Source organism: Melitaea cinxia, chromosome 20, assembly GCF_905220565.1.
Source record: "Melitaea cinxia chromosome 20, ilMelCinx1.1, whole genome shotgun sequence".
Taxonomy (NCBI): Eukaryota; Metazoa; Arthropoda; class Insecta; order Lepidoptera; family Nymphalidae; genus Melitaea; species Melitaea cinxia.
The window spans coordinates 7133135-7155508 of record NC_059413.1 but is presented as its reverse complement, the minus strand read 5'-3'; the positions used below and the strand labels follow the sequence as shown (position 1 = coordinate 7155508).

Below are 22374 nucleotides of genomic sequence, written 5' to 3'. Positions count from 1 at the left end.
ATCATTATGACTGTAGTAAAATTATTTCACAAGTATTGTTACAAAAAAAAAGTATGTGGTATAATTGTGTTTGCTCGCAAACGAAAAAAAAACCGGCTTCAATGACATCGACGAGTAATACAACGTAGATCGACGAAAAAATAGTCAAGTAACTACGCGTTATCAAAAATTAGTTATCAGATCTCAATAAAATTTATATGTGACATGACAAACATCAGCTTTCGATTAAATTAAAAATTATTAAAATCAGTACACCCAGTAAAAAGTTATTGCGGATTTTCAAGAGTTTCTCGATTTCTCTGAGATCCCATCATCAGATCCTGGTTTCCTTATCATGGTACTAAACTAGGGATATCTTCTTTCCAACAAAAAAAGAATTATCAAAATCGGTACATCCAGTAGAAAGTTATGCGGTATAATACAACGTAGGTCGACGAAAAAAGCGTCAAGTAAAAACGCATTATTAAATATAACTCGAAAAGTAGTTGTTAGATCTCAAATAAATTTAAATGGGACCAATTGACACACACCACAAAAAAAAAATTGTCGAAATCAGTCCACATAGTCAAAAGTTCTGATGTTACATACATAAAAAAAAATACAGTCGAATTGAGAACCTCCTCATTTTTTGGAAGTCGGTTAAAAAATATTGATGACCTATATCTTTGAAAAAAAATAAAAAAATAAAACGATATTTCGAACAAAATAACTGCTCTGAATACTATGGATTACTTGAATTATAATCCATTACCGTCTAAAAAAAAATTAAAAGATGTAGACTTAAACCACTTGGGAGCTATTTAATCTGTTCATTTGGAGTTTCAGGCAGTATATAATTATTTTGCTATTCGGTTGAGACAAAACATTTTGTGTTATGCAAGCTGAAAAAAAAATCGAATGTTATGCATGACCAGGACCAGCAGGACCTCTCCTACACTAGTATAACTTTAAGAAAAAAAAAAAACAACAAAAATTATAGCCTACAACTTTATAAATTTTGACACTGTTAACATTTTGTCTTGTTAACAAATTATCATTATATTTATTTTAAAAACAATACCAATTTTAAAACGAGTAATGAGGTGAGGCACTGGAGGCTTCGACTTTTTTCATTTAGGCATATTGATAGTAATTTATCTCGATCTATGTTGGCAAGCTATCTTTTATGTCTGCCATAGCTTCATCTACATTTACAGAAGCAGTTGAGTTTTGTTCATCATTTGTAAACTTTTTAATAAAAAATTTCTTGAATCCTATTTGTTTACTATTGTTAAAAGTAAACTTCTTTTCCTTCTGGCTACTCTCTTTGTCTATTTCCATTGAATTTTGATTTTTCTTATTTTTAGTCTTTTGCTTTGGTTTTTGATCAAATCTAAAGTCTTTAGGCAGTTTGTGCGTCTTAACACAGTGGTTTAGTCTGTCTTCGGCGGTCATAAATTTTTCTTTACATTCTTCTGTATAACAGGAATACTGAAATATGTATATATTTATTAGATGTTTTAAAGAAGAAATTCATTTAAAGAAATTAGGAATTGTGTTTGATACTTCTTGATTAAATGTCCACATAATATAAATTTTAATTTAAGCATTAAAATATTATTATTAAAAAAAAAAAAAAGATAACGTGAATACATTAGAACCGTAGATTATTTTGTTAAAAAATTGATATGTTTAAGAAAATTTTAATTTTTAGGGTGATAAGGGTTTTAAAATTAATGTATCTATTTAGATGTATAGGTAAAAAAGAGAAGGGGTGACATTAATTCTAATAGAGTTTCTATTTTAAATTAAATAATGCTGTGTGATTACGGCATTAAAGAATATAGCCATCCTCTTTTTTCTTGTGGGTGTCGTAAGAGGCAACTAAGGGATAACACAGTTCCACTACTACCTTGGAAGTTAAAAAGCCGACCGATGGCAAGATAACCATCCAACTGCTGGCTTTGAAATACACAGGCCGAAGACGGACAGCAGCGTCTTCGGTGCGACAAAGTCAGCCCTGCGGTCACCAACCCGCCTGCCCAGCGTGGCAAAACACATGAGTTGAACTTGTGGAGGCCTATGTCCAGTAGTGGACTGCGAAAGGCTAATATGAGTGAGTGTGATTAAATACTTACTGAAGGCTTTTTAGCAGCCATTACTGCAAAGAACGAATCATGTTTCTCTTGTATGTGTAGGTCTAGAAGATGTGGCGAGGGTAAGACTTTCTTACATTGACTACAACTATATCTGTGAGAAGAATTGTAGTGATTTTCGAAGTCTAGTAGATTAGTTACTGTGAAATTACAACCGGGAACTGTACATGTTGTTTCTAACCTAAAAACAAGTAGGAATATTATACTATATATATATATATATATATATATATATATATATATATATATATATATGCTGTGTGGTTACGGCAGTAAGAATATAGCCACCCCCTCTCTTCCCGTGGGTATCGTAAGAGGCGACTAAAGGTTACACAGTTGACTACAGTTCCACTACCACCTTGGAACTTAAAAGGCCGACCAATGCAATGGCGGTATTATTTTATCCGCTAACTAATATAACGTACACCTCTATCCGTAATAATGCGTTTTTTACTTGACTATTTTTTCGTTTTCCTACATGGTATTAACTGGCAAATGTAATTGATCTCGGAGGATTTTTTTTTCGTTTCCAAGCTAACACAATTATGTAACATCACAACGTAAATATCACATCAGGTCTAAATTGATTTTATGCTTAGGTTGGTTGATTTTTGAGACCTGCGTAGATTACTTTTAGTTTCATAGGTTAAGATTTATGTTACTAGACTAGCTGTGCTCGCGACTTCGTCCGCCTGGACGTGAGTGACTAGATGTTCCACGTGAGTCTTTAAATTGGCATAACTTTTTTTATTTATGAACCGATTGACATGTAACAAACACTAAATGTTAAGCGTGTTAAGCCGTTTCTGAGATTAGCGTGCACAAACAAACGTGTGTTTTGGGTGCTATTTGCGTACATAAAGGTCCCAATAATATTTATCATCTCATATATATATATCTATATTAATATTATAAAGCTGAAAAGTTTGTTTGTTTGTTTGTTTGAACGCATTAATCTCAGGAGTTACCGGTCCGATTTGAAAAACTCTTTCAGTGTTAGATAGTCCATTTATCGAGGAAGGCTATAGGCTATATATCATTACGCTGAAACCATTAAGAGCGGAGCAACAATGAAGAATGTTTCAAAATTGTTTTTTTTTTTCGTTTTGAGAGCTTCCGCTGCGTACGCTGCGTAAACTGTTAAACTTTCGCAAAAATCATGTATGACAGAATTGTTCCCCTTTAAAAGTTCCATGCGGAAGAAAGTCACGCGCTGACGTTAGTTGAATATACAGACAGTGATCCGTAACATTTTTATTATATGTATTGATTTACATTTCAGTAATAAGTATTGGTTGTTAATAATGTATTTTGTATACAACAACAACAGAGGTTTACAATTTTTTAATTATAATTAGATTAAGTAATAAATAATCTGTGATTTTCTAATAATTGTAAAATATAGCCTGTCTGCTATAAAGATTACTCGCGACCCGCTCCGGCTTCGCACGGGTATAAAATATAATTATAGCCTATGTCATTCACTGTAAAACTGATTAAAATCGATCCAGTAGTTTCGATTTATTGATTACTGCCCGTGGCCCGCACGCGTTAACTTTAGAATAAAAGCCGGGCGGAACCGCGGTAAAAGCTACGTACCGCAATTTTTAAACCTGTAATATCTTCGAAAATATTCATTTAAATCATATGCTGTAAAGGGCCATACAGATCTATATTAAATCAACAATGTATTTAAGGTATTTAATTAGATAAGGATTAATGCTGTCTTGGTTAAAATCGCTTTGAAAATTAGCCATTATTTGTCGTAAAAAGTAAATGACAAAAAAATGTTATTGTGGGATATCCATAAGAGATAGACATATACCATAGCGGAGTTTTCTGTAGACCTTTCCAATGTGTACAATACTTAGTACATTATTTTGATAAATCTCGTAGGGTTCAGGCTGCGTTTGCAATGTAAGCGGAAAAAATGTAATTATTTACGACATCACGGGCACCACTGTTGCGCCATTATTCGGAGAGTATCCCGGACTTCAAAGAGGGCGAGATTAGTGCAGCGCTCGGGCAGCTTAAAAACGGGAGGGCCCCGGGGGATGACGGAGTTACCACTGAGCTCCTTAAAGCCGCAGGGCGACCTGTCCTAAAAGCCTTGGCAAGACTCTTTAACGCCGTCATCCACCGAGGTACCACGCCAGAGGCGTGGTCCAGGAGTGTGGTGGTGCTGTTATTTAAGAGAGGCAATAAGTCTCTGTTGAGGAATTACAGACCAATCTCACTTCTGAGCCACGTCTATAGGCTGTTTTCGAGGGTTGTTACGAATCGTTTCGCCAGAAGACTCGACGAATTCCAACCACCAGAGCAGGCTGGGTTTCGCAATGGCTACAGCACCGTGGACCACATCCATACTGTTCGGCAGATTATTCAAAAGACAGAAGGATGTAATCAACTGCTGTGTATGGCATTTATGGACTACGAGAAAGCCTTCGACTCTGTCGAGACCTGGGCTGTCCTGGACTCTCAGCAGAGATGTCATATCGACGCGATATATCCAGATACTGAAATGTATGTACGACGCGGCGACGATGACCGTTCATATCCAGGACCAGAGAACAGGACCTATTTCCTTGCGGCTGGGGTAAGACAGGGGGATATAATATCACCGAAACCGTTTACCACTACGCTAGAAGATGTCTTTAAAACCTTAGATTGGGGAGAACGAGGCATTAACGTCAACGATGAATTCATCTCTCACCTTCGTTTCGCCGACGATGTGTCATCTTTGCGGAGACGTTGGACGAGTTAGGCCACATGCTGGCCGGCCTAAACGAGTCCTCCCAGCGTGTCGGTCTCTTATGAACTTGGACAAAACGAAAGTTATGTTTAACAATCAAGTCATACCGAGACCGGTATCGGTCGATGGTACCGTTCTCGAAGTTGTTCAGGATTATATTTACACCTATGCCATACTATCCAACTAGGCCGCAACAACTTCGAAAAGGAGGCCGACAGGAGGATTCGGTTGGGCTCGGCGGCGTTTGGCAGGCTTTGTCGAGTCTTCACTTCGAAGATTCCGCAATGCTTGAAGACAAAGGTGTTCGAGCAATGCGTTCTGCCTGTGTTAACATACGGAGACGAGACGTGGACACTGACGAAGGGACTGGTTTACAAATTTAAGGTCGCTCAACGTGCAATGGGACGGGCTATGCTTGGGGTTTCTCTCAAAGATAGGATTAGAAATGAGACTATCCGCGAGAGAACGAAAGTACCCGACGTAGTACACAGAATTAGCAAGTTGAAGTGGCAGTGGGCTGGTCATCTATGTCGCAGGACCGATGGCCGTTGGAGTAGACGGGTCCTGGAGTGGAGACCGCGTCTTGGCAAACGCAGTGTGGGACGTCCTCCGGCCCGTTGGACCGACGATCTACGTAAGATTGCCGGTGTAGGCTGGATGAAGATTGCGGAAAAACGGGATGTCTGGCGCGAACTTGGGGAGGTCTATGTCCAGCAGTGGACTGCCATAGGCTGAAGTGATTTGAAGCTTGACTTTTCTTAATGTTATACTCACATCGCATGACACAGATCTTCTTCATCTGCATCGTAAATACCCAATCTCGAAGGCGGCATATCGTTAAAAAGATCATCATCGAGTTTCCGATGCCCAACACCGTATAATTTTAGTTTATCAACTAAAGTTATTTGTATGTCCATACTGAAACAAAATATTTAACGAAATAAGCAATTAATTTTTTTTTTAATAATTTTTACCTATTTTAGTAACAGTAAAATAAAATTATAAATATATATTTTTAAAATATACACATCGTTTAACTTCGATAAACATTCATAAAAACCTTTCGAGAGTCCTTAGACCTTCTTCATACAGCCCTGTTGCAAATTAGTACACTTTTTATTAACTATTAAGTATCTTTTTGGCAAATTTTAAGCATGTAGTATAAAAAATTTCGGGACTTTCATACAAATTTCTTAGAGCTCTGAGACCCCTTTAATACGGCCGTATTGAAAAGCAAAGCGGTTTTTGAGACTTCGTGATGAATTAATGGCCTAACGATTTTATACATATAGGTTAAAGCTTATCGCGATATTTAACCATGTAGATAAACAAGAAAATTAAATAAGATGATCTAATTGGTTTTAATTTTAATTTTTTTTAAACTAGGTAAGTATGAGTACCTATTGTTTAATGATGTTGATAGTAAGGTTCAAAGGAAAAGTTTCTTTCATTCTTTTACTTCTTTACCCGACCGCAAAGGAAGGGTTATGTTTTTCCGCGCGTATTTTGTATGTATGTAATATTCTTTATTACCTTATATCTGAACAACCGCTCCGCTATCAACCGCTGAACGGATTTACATAATTGAGGTATCGTTGGTTTGTCTTGGTAGCCCAAGTGTTCTTAGGTAGGTGACGTTAAAAAAAAAAAACAAACATGGCAGTTGTGCGAAGCCATTGTAGTTAATGAAACCGTTATTACCGTAATAATAACAAAAAAAAAAAAAAAAAAAATACAATAAGAAAGTTTAAAAAAATGTGGACTTTGCTCTTTCCCATGCCTATGTCAAGCAATTCATCAATTTCGGGGTGTAACCTTTTCAATAAAAAAGAATTATCAAATTCGGACTACTCTGTAAAAAGTAATGCATGGTCAATAATAATAAAAAAAAAAAATATACGTGGCGATTTTAGAACCTGCTCTGTTTTTTTGTCGGTAAAAAATTACATAATTAACCACACGATGTAAACTCTTTTACTGAATTGAACCGATTACGTCATTTGTCTAACTAAAAGACATAAATAAAATAATAATTTCAAAAAAAAACTGAAAAATCTGGAACAAGATAAAAATTCAATAATTACACAAAGCCAGCGAAATAAATCGAAACAATATCAAACATATATTAAACATATACATTTATGGCAATAAATAAATAAACATTATGTACTGTACACTTAAAAATATCAATACGGTAGTTCTTCCAAGTTTTACGCAACATTCATCATTACAGCCTATACAGTCCACTGCTGGACATAGGCCTCCACAAGTTTACGCCAAAAATAACGTGAACTCATGTGTTTTGCCCATAGTCACCACGCTGGGCAGGCGGGTTGGTGACCGCAGGGCTGGCTTTGTCGCACCGAAGACGCTGCTGCCCGTCTTCGGCCTGTGTATTTCAAAGACAGCAGTTGGATGGTTATCCCGCCATCGGTCGGCTTCTTAAGTTCCAAGGTGGTTGTGGAACCTTGTTATCCCTTAGTCGCCTCTTACGACACCCACGGGAAGAGAGGGGGTGGCTAAATTCTTTAGTGCCGTAGCCACACAGCACATTGTAGGTACATAATATGCAGTCGGAGGCATGAAATTGAAAGATAAGTAAAATCATTCTCTCTTTGTGCATTTGGCACACCTCTATTCGCAATCATAAATCTAAATGTTGTAGTTTCATAATGGAGGCGAAACAGCCTAATATTCAGATATATTTTATAGTTAAAAATAAATTTTCGCCCCCGGGGAATAAAGTCGTAAAGTGCTATTACCACTCTTTGAATGTTTTTGCATTTTTGGCATATAGGTAGGTATAGGTCGTAATACATCTTCTGATTTTTTTTTCTGAAATTATATGAAGTTATCAATTTATATTTTCATTCTCCGGAAATCATATCACAATAAAATTATAACCCATAATAATATCGTAGTCATATAATATGGAACAAACATGTCTCATTAAGCTGGTAAGCCTTTATACCATTTTATTCACGTAAAAAAAACACATAAGTAAAGCTAAACCTAAAAAAAATGTTTAAAAACTTTTCATTAAAAATTTGTTTTAATAGAATTAAAATATCGTCTATTATACTCAAGTATAACGTAGCTTTCTACTGGTGGCAAAATTTTCGTATCCCAGACATAAGCCTACAAACCTACTCCAAAACTACGTACCTTTTTATTACTATTAGAACTATTAGAAGTATTGAAACTTTTAATCCAAGTGAATAGCCATTCTGAGATAGATATAATTTATCATTATCGTGCCAAGGCCAATTTGTTATCTACTGACGTGTGATGACATCGTTTTTTAGCTCTTTTTTTTTGTAAATAAGACTATGTAAGTCCATTCTATGTAGCAACATTTTTATAGGCGCAATGAAAGGTGAAAAAAAGTTCACGTGAAGCTTGTTTAGTTTTTTTTTTATAATATAAAACTATATATCTATTACATTATACAGTATAATATTGTAAAATATTAATTATTAGGTATATCTCTTCTCGTTTGTAATTATATCACGTTTACATGATACCTATTACGTTATCTTGTAGCTCACGCCATTCTGCAGTTGACACTGAAGTCGTGTGTCAGTGGTATACCGACTATAATAGCTACTATTAAGTCGTAAACTTAGTAAATAAATCAAAATATTAACTTTTAAAATAACTAAGGTGCTCATGTGTTGTGAGAATTATTATTGTATATATTTCATTTACTAACTAAAGATAATATAATTTTATAAGTTTATAATTTACACAAAAAAAATAAAGTGTCGTAATAATTAAAGTAAAAGATACTCATCATACCTTGAAAACGCTTTGACAAAATGAGTGATGTGCGACGAAGAAAGGTAACTTATTTGAATTCACTGTATCCCTAAAAAAAAAAAAAAACATAACCTAAAACTTGTTAATTATTTCACATACTTGTTTTTATAAATTCTAAATACAACTCCCTAAAACGTATAAGTAATAAAAGTATTGTTACCTTAAAATTAATGTAAATCTTCCGTTTTTATATCAACAATCATTAACTAAATTTTTAAGTTTTACTATTACTAGTACTAAGAAACTTTTTTTTGTGTTGCATATATAAGTAATATGATTTTCATTGAGTAAGGGTAGATATTAAAAGAATTTCTTTTAGTTGGATATTAAAAGAATAAGATGTTAAATGCCAATTCATACTTGTCGAGACCAAAGGTCGAGAGTCGCGAGTCGAGACTCGAGAAATATCAATTAGAAATTAAATTATTAAACTCTAAGGATTAGGTTGCCAGTACATAAAATATTTTCCCCTGTAATTTAAAGAATGAAATGTTTGCAACCGATTATATTGACGTATATAGTTTTGTTAATGTATAAAGTAAATTTATTTATTTACTTTCTCTTCTACCTACTTTATATTTATTGTATACATGGTATCCAGAAGTTTTGTCTGACGTATGATACCATTAATAACGTTAGTTTTTCGTATAAAAATTTGGTTCCGTCCAATTAATATACATTCATTATGATATTAAGGTTCTTATATTTTTGAAGCGCAAAACATCTTTGGTATACATAAGTATTTTGTTTAATTTTATTTCGTAAAACTGAATTTTTCAAGCTGGCATTTCTAACTACAGATAACGTAACTTTATAAAACATCGGTGAATCAAAATGACGTGTAGTGATGTACTACCTACCTAATTACAGGATGAGTCATCAGGATCTAAGCACTATTAAATATTTTACATTGTGTAAAATTTTATATGTCAAATATATATTTTTTTCTTTTTTATGTAGGAACTATGTGCACACAATATGTGTAACATTTGGAAAATAACTATATAATAGTTATTTTCCAAATGTTTAGTCGGATTTAATGTTAGTTGACATTGTATTATTAAATACCCTAAATTTTTAAAAATTAACCGTTTAGGTAAGATTTTTATTATTTCATGCTTATCCTTTTAAAAATAAAAATATAATTAACAAAATTACTTATAAAACATACGAATCGATATGAATGGAAAACGTTAATTTCAACCTAATTATTCTATTTATTTATATTATATATAAGAGTTTAAACTTTAAAGAGATTTTAAACTTAAAACTTCCAGAACACTTTAGTTACACGTTTTTATAAAATAAAAAAAAAGTTCAAAGTTTACTTTAACGTAGTGTAAACCTTGCATATCTTGGAAGAAATTTCACCAACCCAGTCAATTCAAAATAAGATTCAACTCCTTAAAAAAGCTTTTAATGGTTTACTTTTTATTAGAGAATTATTATCAGTATAAATTGGAAAAATTTCGGTTTATCAGAAGCCTTTATTTTTATTCTTTCAATTATTTAGATTAATAGTCTCCAATTGCGACAAAATAGCACGGATGATTCAATGCTAGAATGTAGGAGACGTGAATGACATAAATCGATGCGGTAGATATTACAAAAGCATTCATTTTCCTTTACAAAGTTCATTTATTTTCGACATAGGTCTACATATCTGATCTGTCAATATTAGTTGATGTAGAAACTAGAAAACACATCACTATTCACTCTGTAGTCTGTCATTAATAGACATTAGACCGTGTGAAAAAAAGCGCGGGAACTTTGAAGTGAAAAGGCGGTCTTTTTTTTTCAAAAATATTTTATTAATTTTATAATTCATTCACTGGAGTTTTTTATAAATAAATACTTATAAATTAATCAAGAGATGGGGAGAAGTAAGAAAAGGAAAAAGAAGGAGGAAGGTAACGCTGAGGACGACTCGTTGAGCTCCGACTCCGAGTCCATAAAATCTGTTGAGCTAACAGACGCCGAAAGGTATGCCCCGTTTCGGGTAGCCGATTACGTGCGGCACTACCCTGAGAACGGGGGTAATTTTGACTATATTGTATTCCTGGAGAGTACAGAGGCTGACAAGCCAATCGGAACAAGAGACATGATGACACTCGCTAATAGCATAAAAAAATATAATAAAGGCGTGAAACAACTAAAACGCATTAATAAAAGTAAAGTTGGAGTTATCTTTGATAGACCTGCTTTTGCTAACGCGGTCTTAGGCAACAAAAAATATCTTGATGGGTACAAACTTAAAGCTTCCCTTCCGGCTGCCGCTACAGAGGTCACTGGGGTAATTTCTCATGTGCCTATAGAATTATCCAATAAAGAAATATATTCAGCTCTAACTAGCACGAAAAATATTATATCTATACGAAGATTTATGCGACGTGTAAGAGAAAATGGAGAAATAAAATTAATCCCCACAAAAACAATTTCTATAACCTTTTCCTGTCCCAATTTACCAGATAGTGTGGACCTCAACAGCTGGCGGTTCGAAGTACGGCAGTACATCCCGCCAGTAAAGCAGTGTCTAAAGTGTTTAAGGTATGGTCATATTGCAAAATTCTGTAAAAATTCACAAAGATGCAGCATTTGTGGCGAAGGTCACAATTTTAAAGATTGTCAGACTCCTTATACTGCAGCCAGTTGCTGTCACTGCTCTGGCAATCACATTGCCATATCCCCTGCATGCCCTGTTAAAAAAGAAAAAATCCAGCTTAACAGAGATAAATTTCAGAAAAAAAGCTTTGTTGATGTTTTAAACAGCTCTCACTTTCCATCATTAAACAAAACTGATCAGTTCTTATCTCTTTTAAATTCCGAAATAATACTCAAATCTATTACAGAAGCTTTAGTAAAACTTATAACACTAAACAAAAATAATGAAATACCTATCTCTTCCCAAAATATTAAAAATGTCCTGCAAGATACATTAAAAAAGGTTACTAATAAATAATTTGTACTTTATGGATACTTTAAATATTGTGCAATGGAATGCTCAGAGTATTCTACACAATCAACATATTTTTAATTATTTCCTTTTGGACAAAAATATTCACATTGCGTTAATTTGTGAGACTTGGTTAAAGCCTTGTCAAAAATTTAAGATACGTCATTACAATGTAATTCGTCTTGATTCAGGAAACACCCACAATGGCGTAGCCATATTAATACATAGCTCTATTTCTTATTCTAAAATTGATACTTTTTATGATGACTCCATTCAAAATGTTGTTGTTCGTATAAAATACTCTAGCAACAAAGAACTTACTATCATAAGCTTTTACAGTCCAACTAATTGCAATCCTGCTTTTTCTAAATCTAAACTAGACAGGTTAATTAAAAGTTTACCAGAACCAATCTTCCTAGCAGGAGATTTTAATGGCCTAAACTCAGCCTGGGGCTGTTCTACTTCTAATTGTCGAGGCAAAGACATTTTAGAGTCTATCAATAACAATAATTTGGTTATACTTAATGACGGAAGTATGACCACTGTTGGTTCGCACATATGGAGACAGAATGCTCTTGACTTAACCATAGTATCACCTTCATTGGCTCTAGAGTGTGACTGGTCAGTACATGACGATCCCTTAGGCAGCTACCACTTTCCTGTAATCACAAAAATTTTACTTAATAACAATCATTACAATGCCACTCCTATTCCCAATAGTAGCTCACTACCCTGCTTCCCTAACCTGAACAACGTTGATTGGAACATTTATAATTTAAATGTCCAACTATTGCTCACTGAATTTTCTCTTGATACACAAGACCCCCTTCATAACTACACAAAATTTACAGATATTTTACACTCAGCACTGTGGAAATCATCTTCTATTTCTAAGCACTCTTTGGTTAATACAGCTTTATCTTCATGCTCTCCTTCTAACTTAAATAAAAAAAAAAAAAACTTCTTCCTTGGTGGAATTTCAATTGCACCAAAGCCGTATTAAATAGCAAAAACGCTTATTTGACTTTTAAATCTGATCCCACTGAGGCTAATTACATTAATTTTAAAAGACTACAAGCCACCAAAAAATATATTATCAGAAATGAGAGAAGAAACAGTTGGATAAAACTTTGTGAACAATTTAACAGATCGACTCCTATATCAGTCATTTGGACGTATATGCGAAAATTTAACAAAAGCTATTTTCCACCTTCCCATAACAACTCTGACTATTCTTGGATCTTTGATTTTCTCAAAAAATATACTCCAGATACTGTAGAGCCAGCCTTTAATCTTAATTCTTTCTGCCATATTCTTCCTAATCAAAATTTTATTATAAAATCTTTTACCATTGTCGAATTAAATTCTGCTATTTCATCCAGAAAAGACTCTACACCTGGCCTTGACTACATTTCATATAAAATGCTTAAACACCTGTCTTCTCAATCTAAACTAATTTTATTAAATATCCTGAATCTTCTTTGGGAGCATAATCTTATTCCTATGGATTGGAAGGTTGATTGTTTAGTACCTATCTTAAAACCCAACAAGGACAAGTTTAACTTTGATTCATATAGACCTATAGCATTGACTTCTTGCATGGGAAAAATATTTGAACAACTTTTAAAACAAAGATTGGAACATTTCATAGAGTCTAATCATATTTTACCTTCTAATCAGTTTGGTTTTAGAAGAGGCAGGTCTTCAAGGGAGAGCATTGCTCACTTACATCTTGATATTTATAATGCTATACAATCAAAGCAAGCTCTCGCTGGAGTTTTCTTCGATGTAGTTGGAGCCTTTAATAATGTTAACCATCATATTCTATCCACGGAATTAGCTGCGATTGGTTTACCTGTAAAAGTTATACAATGGATTTTTAATTTTTTGCACAGTAGGAAGGTATTTGTTAAGTATAATAATAGACTTATTGGTCCAAGGCTTTCTCATAAAGGTACATGTCAAGGTAGCATTTTGAGTCCATTGATTTTCACACTTTATATACATAGATTAAACTTAATTCTAGGTTCTCATATATACAATTTACAGTTTGCTGATGATTTGGTAGTCTATTGTTCTAGTAATAATATAACTACCCTAAATCTTAAGTTAAACGAAGCTTTAGTTAAATTAAATTCTTATTTTAATTATCTTGCATTGGACATTAGCTTCGAAAAGTCTAAAGTCATAGTTTTTAATAAAGTAGGGTCTGAAAGAATTAAAATAAACTATAATAATATATCTCTTCTTATCACAAATGAAGTTAAATTTTTAGGTGTTATATTCATGAATAACTTATCATGGAACAAATATGTAGACCACATAGTTGATAGAGCTCTTAAGGCTCTTAATATTTTAAAGTCTCTTGCAAAAACATATTGGGGTTCTGATCCAAAAATCCTTCTTACCCTATATAAATCTCTTGTACGCAGTCATTTTGAATATGGATTTCTATGTTTTTCTGCTAATGACAAGTTGGTTAACAAATTAAATATTATTCAAAATCACAGCCTGAGACTTATCACTGGCGCCATGAAAACAACCCCAATTAATTCGTTACAGGTCGAGTGCAACATTTCCCCTTTACACCTTAGATTTAAATATTTGAAATACTGTTTTTTGCTAAAACTGTTTTCCATTAGTAATCATCCTCTAATTAAAAAGCTTAATTACTTACATAGTAAATATCCTGTAAATGCTCCATTAACTTCTAATAACCCATTTATTCTCTTCGAATATTCATTCATGTTAAATCTAAATAACCAACACAAAATACACAGTTCTAGCAATTGGATGTGTTACGAAAAGGAGTTTGACTGTCTTATTAATCAAATCGATATTATTATTGACCATAAGCTAAAAGAGCGCCAGGAAGTTTACAACCTCATAGCACAATACTCTGATAAGTTCAAACAAGTTTACACAGATGGATCAAAAAATGATATAAATGTTTCCATGGCCTATTATGTACCTCATCTGAAGTTTGGCCAAGGCGTCAGATTGAAAAAGGAGATATCAATATTTACAGCTGAAGCTCTAGCAATTACTGCTGCCCTAGAATTCATTAAAAAACAAACTAATCAATATTGGCTGATCATTACTGACAGTATGAGCGTTCTAAAGGCTTTAGATAATTATCAATTCAGTGCTAATACAAACTTCATCATTTTAGAAATAAGACATCTCCTTTATCAACTATCCAGAAGAAACTACAACATCAAATTATTGTGGACACCTTCACATATAGGAGTAAGGGGAAATGAACATGTGGACTTTCTGGCACGTTCAATTGTTGACAGTGACAGCGGCAGCCCTGTTGATGAGAATGTTGCCGTACCATACACTGATCTATTAGTTGCTATTAAATCAAAAATCCTATCTGATTGGCGTGATCTTTGGCGACAAACCTTGTTAAGAAAAGGATCTTGGTATGCTCAGATAAATCAAGATATTGGAAAAAGTCCTTGGTTTACTAAATCGCATCAACATAGAAGCAGAAAATATTATACAATACTATGCCGCTTGAGATTTGGACATTGCAGATTTAATGCACATTTGAATCGTATGCGTATCATCTCATCGCCCGTTTGCCCACATTGCACCAACAACTCTACACAGTCTTTAGATCACATATTTTTTGAATGCTCCGCTTTTAATCTGGAACGCCTCTTATTTATAGCCAACTTGTTATCAACTTCTGGACCAAAAAATGTCCCGCGCAATACACAAGATTTATTGACTAATTTGGATAACTATACTAGTATATTTGAATTTATTTGCAATACTATCAATGATATTTGAAACAGGATCAGGACCTTCATTCATCGGATGTGAAATTTTATTTTGATATTTCAGGCTTCGGCCTATTACAGACTTGGTTTCGACCTCGCCTATCACTTATAGACAAAGAAGAGTAGACGAAAATACGAAATTTCAGACTTGGTTTCGGCCTTACTCTACCAGTCATCGAATCAGAAGAACAATAAAGTTACTTCAGACTTGGCTCCGGCCTTTTGATATATCAGAACGAAACTTACAAATTCAGACTAGGCTGTATGGATTATAGTCCTTTGCCTTTCCCTATTGGGGATAAATTTTAAAACAACAACATTAGACCGTGTTTTTTAGTGTGGCTGCTGTCACGGTTTGTTTTTCGACTACTGTGATTATTTATATTATGAATTTATTTATTAAAATGCGATCACTATTACTTTAAAGTACATGAATAAAATACCTAATAGGTTAAGGTTGTGATGTGCTTTTTAACCCGAAATGGGAAAATTCAGTACGTACAGTTATTTAGAGGTAAGATTTCCTATTTAATTTTTTTATAAATAAATGCGTTATAATATGTACATGTGTGTTATTTCTTATTTTAATAAAAAAAACTCGGTATTTTTAAGTTTTTCTAGTATGTTGTGAATAAAGGGATTTTGATTGAAGATATTTTATAATACAGAATCAATGTTAATTATTTACAAAAATAATTTACCGACATATTTTTTTATAAAAACGAAAATTGAACGGAAAAGGTATATGGAAGCCCATATACCTAATTGTAGAATGCTAATATTTGCTACATTAGACTTTTTGTTACAGATTATTTTAAAACAATAGAATAAACTTGATAACTTTTAATAAGGATATAAATTTATGCATAAATTATATGAAATTGTTACACTCATGACTTGTAATGATAAGCTATGTTAAAACGTTTTTGTGTATTTTTAATTAATTAGTATTTTTTGATTATGTTGCTAAATTGATTGAATGAACTAGATAAAAATAGTATTAAAGATATGTATTATAAAATTTAATTAGTTTGAATTAGATATAATTGTATGTGATTGTAATTATTTCTGGATTTTTTAATGTATTTTAATCATTAATTCGTTTTCTCTCACATATTATCTATACTCATGTGAGATACTCCACTTATGATATTGATATCAATGGAAAGCTAGCTGACCTGGCAAACTTCTTATTGCTATATTTTTTTATGTTTCATGAAATTCTCTTTTATTTATAATTTTATTTGATACAAACTCAACATGACAGATATACAACAAAATAAGAATTAATGCAATTTAGAGCAGCCATTCTAAAGTTTTTCGCATACATACATTTCACTGATGCTTTTTTATCTGCGAATCACTATAGCCTATTGCAGTCCACTACTGGACATAGGCCTCCACAAGTTCGCGCCAAAAATGGCATGAACTTGTGTGTTGCCTATATAGTCACCATGCTGGGCAGGTGGGTTGGTGACCGCAGGGCTGGCTTTGTCATATCGAAGACGCTGCTGCCTGACCTGTGTATTTCGAAGCCAGCAGTTGGATGGTTATCCTGCCATCGGTTGGCTTTATAAGTGCCAAGGTGGTAGTGGAACTGTGTTATGCCTTAATCGCCTCTTACGACACCCACGGGAAGAGAGGGGGTGGCTATATTCTTTAATTTTGTAGCCACACTGCTATTATTTATGAATAAAAGATTGTAAATAATGGTTATATTTATAAAGGGGCCGCCCATAAATAACGTTAACAATTTTTTTACTCATCCCTGTACTGTGCACAGATGAGCACATTTATGAGATCCCCTTACCTAGTGTAATTTTTTTTTGGTCGTACCAACTCAGTAATCTTTGTGGGTTCGTGCACAACACTTAGCTGAAGATCATCATGACATGATCAAATGCAAAGTTTACGATTCTGTATAAAGGACATACAGACAAACATTCATTATATAAAATCGAAAGGTCACTCATCACGAAATCTCCAAAACTATAAAAGCTACAAACTTGAAATTTGGCAGGGAGGTAGATTATAGTTAGTAGACGTCCGCTAAGAACGGATTATGCGATATTCCACCCCTAATGGGGTTTAATTGGGGTAGTTTGTATGAAACAGATAAAGCAGGATTGGTTTAAAGGAAAATAAACGTGTTTGCAACCGTTTGCGTTTGCGTTGTTGCGAGTTCAAGAAACATTTAAATTAATCACTTATAAGTAGTACAAAAAAAAAAAAAAAAAAAATTAACAATATCTAACCTTTACGTGACTATTCTAGTAGTCTTTTTTATTTACCCGTGTTCACGGCGTCACGGAGGCGCGTGCGTTACTCTGTTCCGTAACATATATTTACGTAGAACCATATTAAAAACTAAATTGCATGCAGTATATTTTAAATATATTTACACTACAATACTATATTATTACTACATTATTTCATACCACAATTCTGACAAATTTAACGAACAATTTTCTTTGACGCGACGCGCGCTTCACGCGGACATAATCGCGGGCAACAGTTCGTGTATTCCAAAATAAAGCCCCAAAAGTGTATGTGATTGATTTACTTAAAGTCTAAGTAACGCATTTTCATGCGGTTTCATTAATGGAGAGAGGGCTTCAAGAGGAAGGTTTACGGAACGGCTAAGCCGATTTTGATGAGAGCTTCACTGGAAGTTTGCCGGGAAAACTTTGTGACACACTGATTTCAACGCGGGCGAAGCCGCGGGCACAGCTAGTATATATATATATATATATACATACATAGATTAAAAAAAATACTTTAATTTTTGCACAGCAACAGACTCATAAATAAATGTTACATTGTAGATAACATTTTGCTACAAATAGTTGTTAGTAAAACATTTTATATACTTTAGTATAAGTTGTTTTATCCATTAAATTATTTAAGAATTAAAAAAAAAATCCTATGAAAGGTTTCCATTGTATGAAGGCTTGTTTTAAACTTTTAATGTTATAAACGTTGTTTTTATGTGTGTACGTATAAATGAGTTTCAATGTGTGTACAAATCTGTTTTTATTTTATTGTTTTCTTTTTTATTTTGTACATATACCCTCTCTTTTGTACGTCTTAAAAGTGGCTGGTAGATAAGGCTTTTAAGTTAGACATTTATTTGGTCAACATATTTTATATAAAAATATGTATGTGCATACATAAAAATAAGACGCTCATTAACACTCAACGAAATTGTTTGACTTAAGATTCCTAATTAAAGATTTTAAGCAAATATGTTTTATCACTGGTCTGGTGTAATTAACAAATAATAAAAATAAATATTGTAGAAATGTTACAGATGGAACAATATTCATTTTTTACCGATTTCAAACAAGGACGAGGTCACTCAATTCGACTGTATATACACACATATATATATTATGTATGTTCGGGGATAACTTCGTCGTTTATGACGATTTTGATTATTCTTTTTTTGTTGGAAAGGAGTTTTCCCAAGTGTGGTACCAATGATAAGGAAACCAAGATCTAATGATGGAATCCCAAAGAAATCAAGGGAAACCCTCGAAAATCGTTATGACGACTAGTGCGTTTGCTAATTTTTATCATCTACTTACGTTGTATTACTTATCGATGTAATTGAAGCCGGTTTTTTTCGTTTGCGAGCAAATACAATTATTATTTATATAAATGACAAAATAAATGTTATTTCTAAATTTAAAAAAATACGTATTAATAAACATTGGTTTCTCTTTCAGTTAAAAGATGATACCTCAAAGTCACATATCAACGTAAGGACTAGATCCTTAAAACAACCAAGGAGGTTGAAGAAAATCTTTATTTTTCTTATCATATTAGCATTATTCGTCACGTACTTTTTGGGTAAGTTACTTATAATTATATATATATCTTTTTAAGTATTGAGAACTATGTAACGAATCTATATGTATGGCTTATACTGCTTTTTGTAATGTGCGAAATCGCAAATCTAAGTATTGTGAGGTTTTTCCTGTGACTATTGCACCAACTCTTTGTTAGTTAAATTAATATATATATTTCTTTACGAAAATAATTAAATATCTAATTTATTCCTACAAATGAAAATCCTAAAAATTGTAGTAAATATGACAAAAATAAGAATACCATTAATATGATATAAATAAAAGAAATAAATCTTCACACGATAGATGCAAATCTTTGTACAGGGAGTACACCCAACACAATACAAACATAAATTGTTGTGCTATGACAAACATCTGTATGGCCTAACAAACATTTGTCATTCATAATTCCATTCATAATTTACTCGCAACTTCTAGCACATCAGACAACCATTTTGACTACTGCACCCCTCGATTTTGCGTGCGCTTTTTTCCGAACCTAATTACTATTGTAATCTATGATTGATTAAGTGTTCTTCTGGAATTTTTCGGACGTGTCTCGGAAAAAAGTAGTATTGCGGTGCCCCTCATAACTTTTTGATTAAAAAAAATCAAAATTCATTCGTTAGATAATAGTTTTCCCTAGGTAACGCTGGGAGGGTTTTTCGAAATTTCAATTTTTTTACTAATTTGGAACACTGAAGGGAAAAACGCGATTTTTCACGAAAAAAAATTCTGCTAATTTGTTATTGTAAAATTCAAAAAAAAGTCCAGCGTTACCTCATAAATTATGTACAGAGATCGGTGTATTAGATTTGAAGTTATGGGGGGCACCGACTTTGAAAACGTTTTAAAGTAAAGTAAGGGAAAACCCTTTAACGTTTTGAACACAAAAAATGTGGTATAAAACGTTCATAAGCGAATGGTATCGGCTTACCTCACACTGAATCCTCAAACTGACACATCGCTCCAAGATCTTTGCTCAGATCTCAGGTCAGGATCATCAGGCTTGATGGTATCCAAAACATCATTGGGAAGAGAGCACTGTACGTGTTTACAACAATAAGACGCTCGAGTCGGGTAGGTTTAAAAATTCGACAGGTATAAAAATACTCATAACTTCGTTAATTTTGCTCCAATCGACTTGAACTTTGGGCACAATATTCTTGAGATATTATGCATTCAGTTAAAAAAATAAAATATCAATGCCGAGAAAAAATATTAAAAATATACCCTACCCCCTTAATTAAAAATATCTATACATAAATGCCAAAATTTAAAATAGAAAAACTAGTGTGCTTTAGACCACACGGACACGACTGTAGTAAAACTTTCGAAACGTAACTCCCTCTCTTTCTATCTTCACTAACTTACATCTCCCTCTCAACTTCCGTTCACCTCGCCCGATCACACTTTTCGTAACGCTTTCGTCACGCATTCACTACCTTACTCTCCAAGTCAAGCGTGCGTTAAGAAGTTTTTCTTCAAAAACAACCATTTGCAATGAAAACAAAATAATATTTGCGTAATAATTATAAACGTGGCGTACCTACCTACACTAAATAAAATCTAAAAAAAAAAAACTCAATTTCTCTTACGTTTATTACTCATAAAAGATGTAATTCAGCGAATATGAATATTACCTATTCGTGATGTAGTTAATATTTTTATTGGATTAGGAGTAGATCGAATGGCTAATACTTATTTAGTCATAAGTTTACCTATATTATTTTTAACTTTAGTTTGTCTTTTCGTAACATAACTATTATAACTTATCTAAACTAGTATTTGCTTTGTGGTTATGGCATCAAAGAATATAGCCACCCCCTCTCTTCCCGTAGGTGTTGTAAGAGGCGACTAAGAGATAACACAGTTCCACTACTATCTTGGAACTTAAAGAGCTGACCGATGGCGGGATAACCATCCAATTATATAAAAGCCAATATCTGGCCTCTATCTAATCTCCATTTACCATTTTTTTTTTTGTAATTAGTGTATTATTTATTATTTATTTTATTTTATACTTTATTGTACACCACAAATATATTACAAACAAAGCATAAAGATAGTTACAGACAGCGAAGTACAATGGGCGGACTTATGGCTAATTAGTACTACTTATTTCAAATTACCTGCTTGTATACGGCAACCAGGTAATAGGGGCCAGAAAAGGGTAGGCAACCTAGCTGTTGCATATTCTGTATGTCGTATGCTTTCCATTGGAATTTCTTTAGTATAATAATATAAGCTTATCTTTTTTTCTCGCACGCTTGACTTATGGAGTAAGCTGATGAATACGTGAAGAGAGTGTTACGAAAAGTGTGGTCGGGCGAGGTGAACGGAAGTTGAGAGGCAGATATATAAGTGAGATGGAACTAAAGAAGTTGGTCGTGGTTGGTGTGGTCTAAAGCTCACTAGTTTTTTTTTTTCTTTTTGATATTCCCGGTGTTTTGTTTTTCGATGTTTGGTTATTTTAATAACGACTTAAAAAAAGGTGGTTTTCAGTTTCCGCACGCGTCTGGTATTCCATAAACTGCGTTATTTTCAAAAAGATTAACCCCTCTCTCTCTTTTTCCAATCTCTTCACTACCTCTATTCCGCTTTATTCTTATTCATGTTCTTTTTCTAAAGATTGTCTGGAACATCGCTCTTTTGCGATAAGACAGCCTTTTGTACATTTCTCTTTTTATTGTTTTTTTTTTGCATATTTTTTGTTACATGTATTGTTTCGGGTTGTGCAATAAAGTATATTTGTATTGTACCCCTCTCTCTCTCTCAGATCTCAACGTTACCTTTCCACACGATTTCACCCCAAAAAGAGTGAACTCCATTCTCTTATGCATTCCTAATACGTCTGACATGTGAGAAAAGTTCTACACGCGTACACATAATACCGATCCGCTACAATGAGTTGTAACCATAGATGTCGTAACGCGATATTTTATGTGATTTCTAGGTAATGTAGCGTACTTCTTAAAAACATTAGAACTATTTCAGAAGTTTCAAAGTTTGTAGATTAGTAAGGTAGTTAGAAATAATCTGTCATAAAACCTACGGTATCCGTTTATCATCT

At 33.4% G+C, this 22374-nt stretch overlaps 2 protein-coding genes across 4 annotated transcripts in view; one reads left to right on the top strand and one right to left on the bottom strand.

The window, feature by feature from the left end:
• Positions 1-973: 973 nt before the first annotated feature.
• Positions 974-9155, bottom strand: LOC123663536 (protein lethal(2)k10201). Of its 3 annotated transcripts, XM_045598211.1 has the most exons (5): positions 8867-9155; positions 8686-8755; positions 5662-5805; positions 2118-2316; positions 974-1470 (listed from the first exon to the last, which is right to left on the bottom strand). In XM_045598211.1, the coding sequence occupies exons 3-5, from the start codon at positions 5802-5804 to the stop codon at positions 1144-1146; spliced, it is 669 nt and encodes a 222-aa protein (XP_045454167.1). In that variant the 5' UTR covers position 5805; positions 8686-8755; positions 8867-9155; the 3' UTR covers positions 974-1143. The 3 variants fall into 3 exon arrangements, with proteins under 3 accessions (XP_045454167.1, XP_045454169.1, XP_045454168.1); XM_045598213.1 differs by lacking the exons at positions 8686-8755; positions 8867-9155 and adding an exon at positions 8412-8493; XM_045598212.1 differs by lacking the exons at positions 8686-8755; positions 8867-9155 and adding an exon at positions 8053-8178.
• A 6626-nt stretch (positions 9156-15781) lies between these two features.
• LOC123663162 (ectonucleoside triphosphate diphosphohydrolase 5) overlaps positions 15782-22374 on the top strand; it is a 43296-nt gene continuing 36703 nt past the window's right edge. Inside the window, exons 1-2 of the mRNA XM_045597861.1 lie at positions 15782-15964; positions 19179-19302. Coding sequence (XP_045453817.1) covers positions 15932-15964; positions 19179-19302 — 157 coding nt within the window. The 5' untranslated portion in view covers positions 15782-15931. The remainder of the gene's footprint in view (positions 15965-19178; positions 19303-22374) is intronic.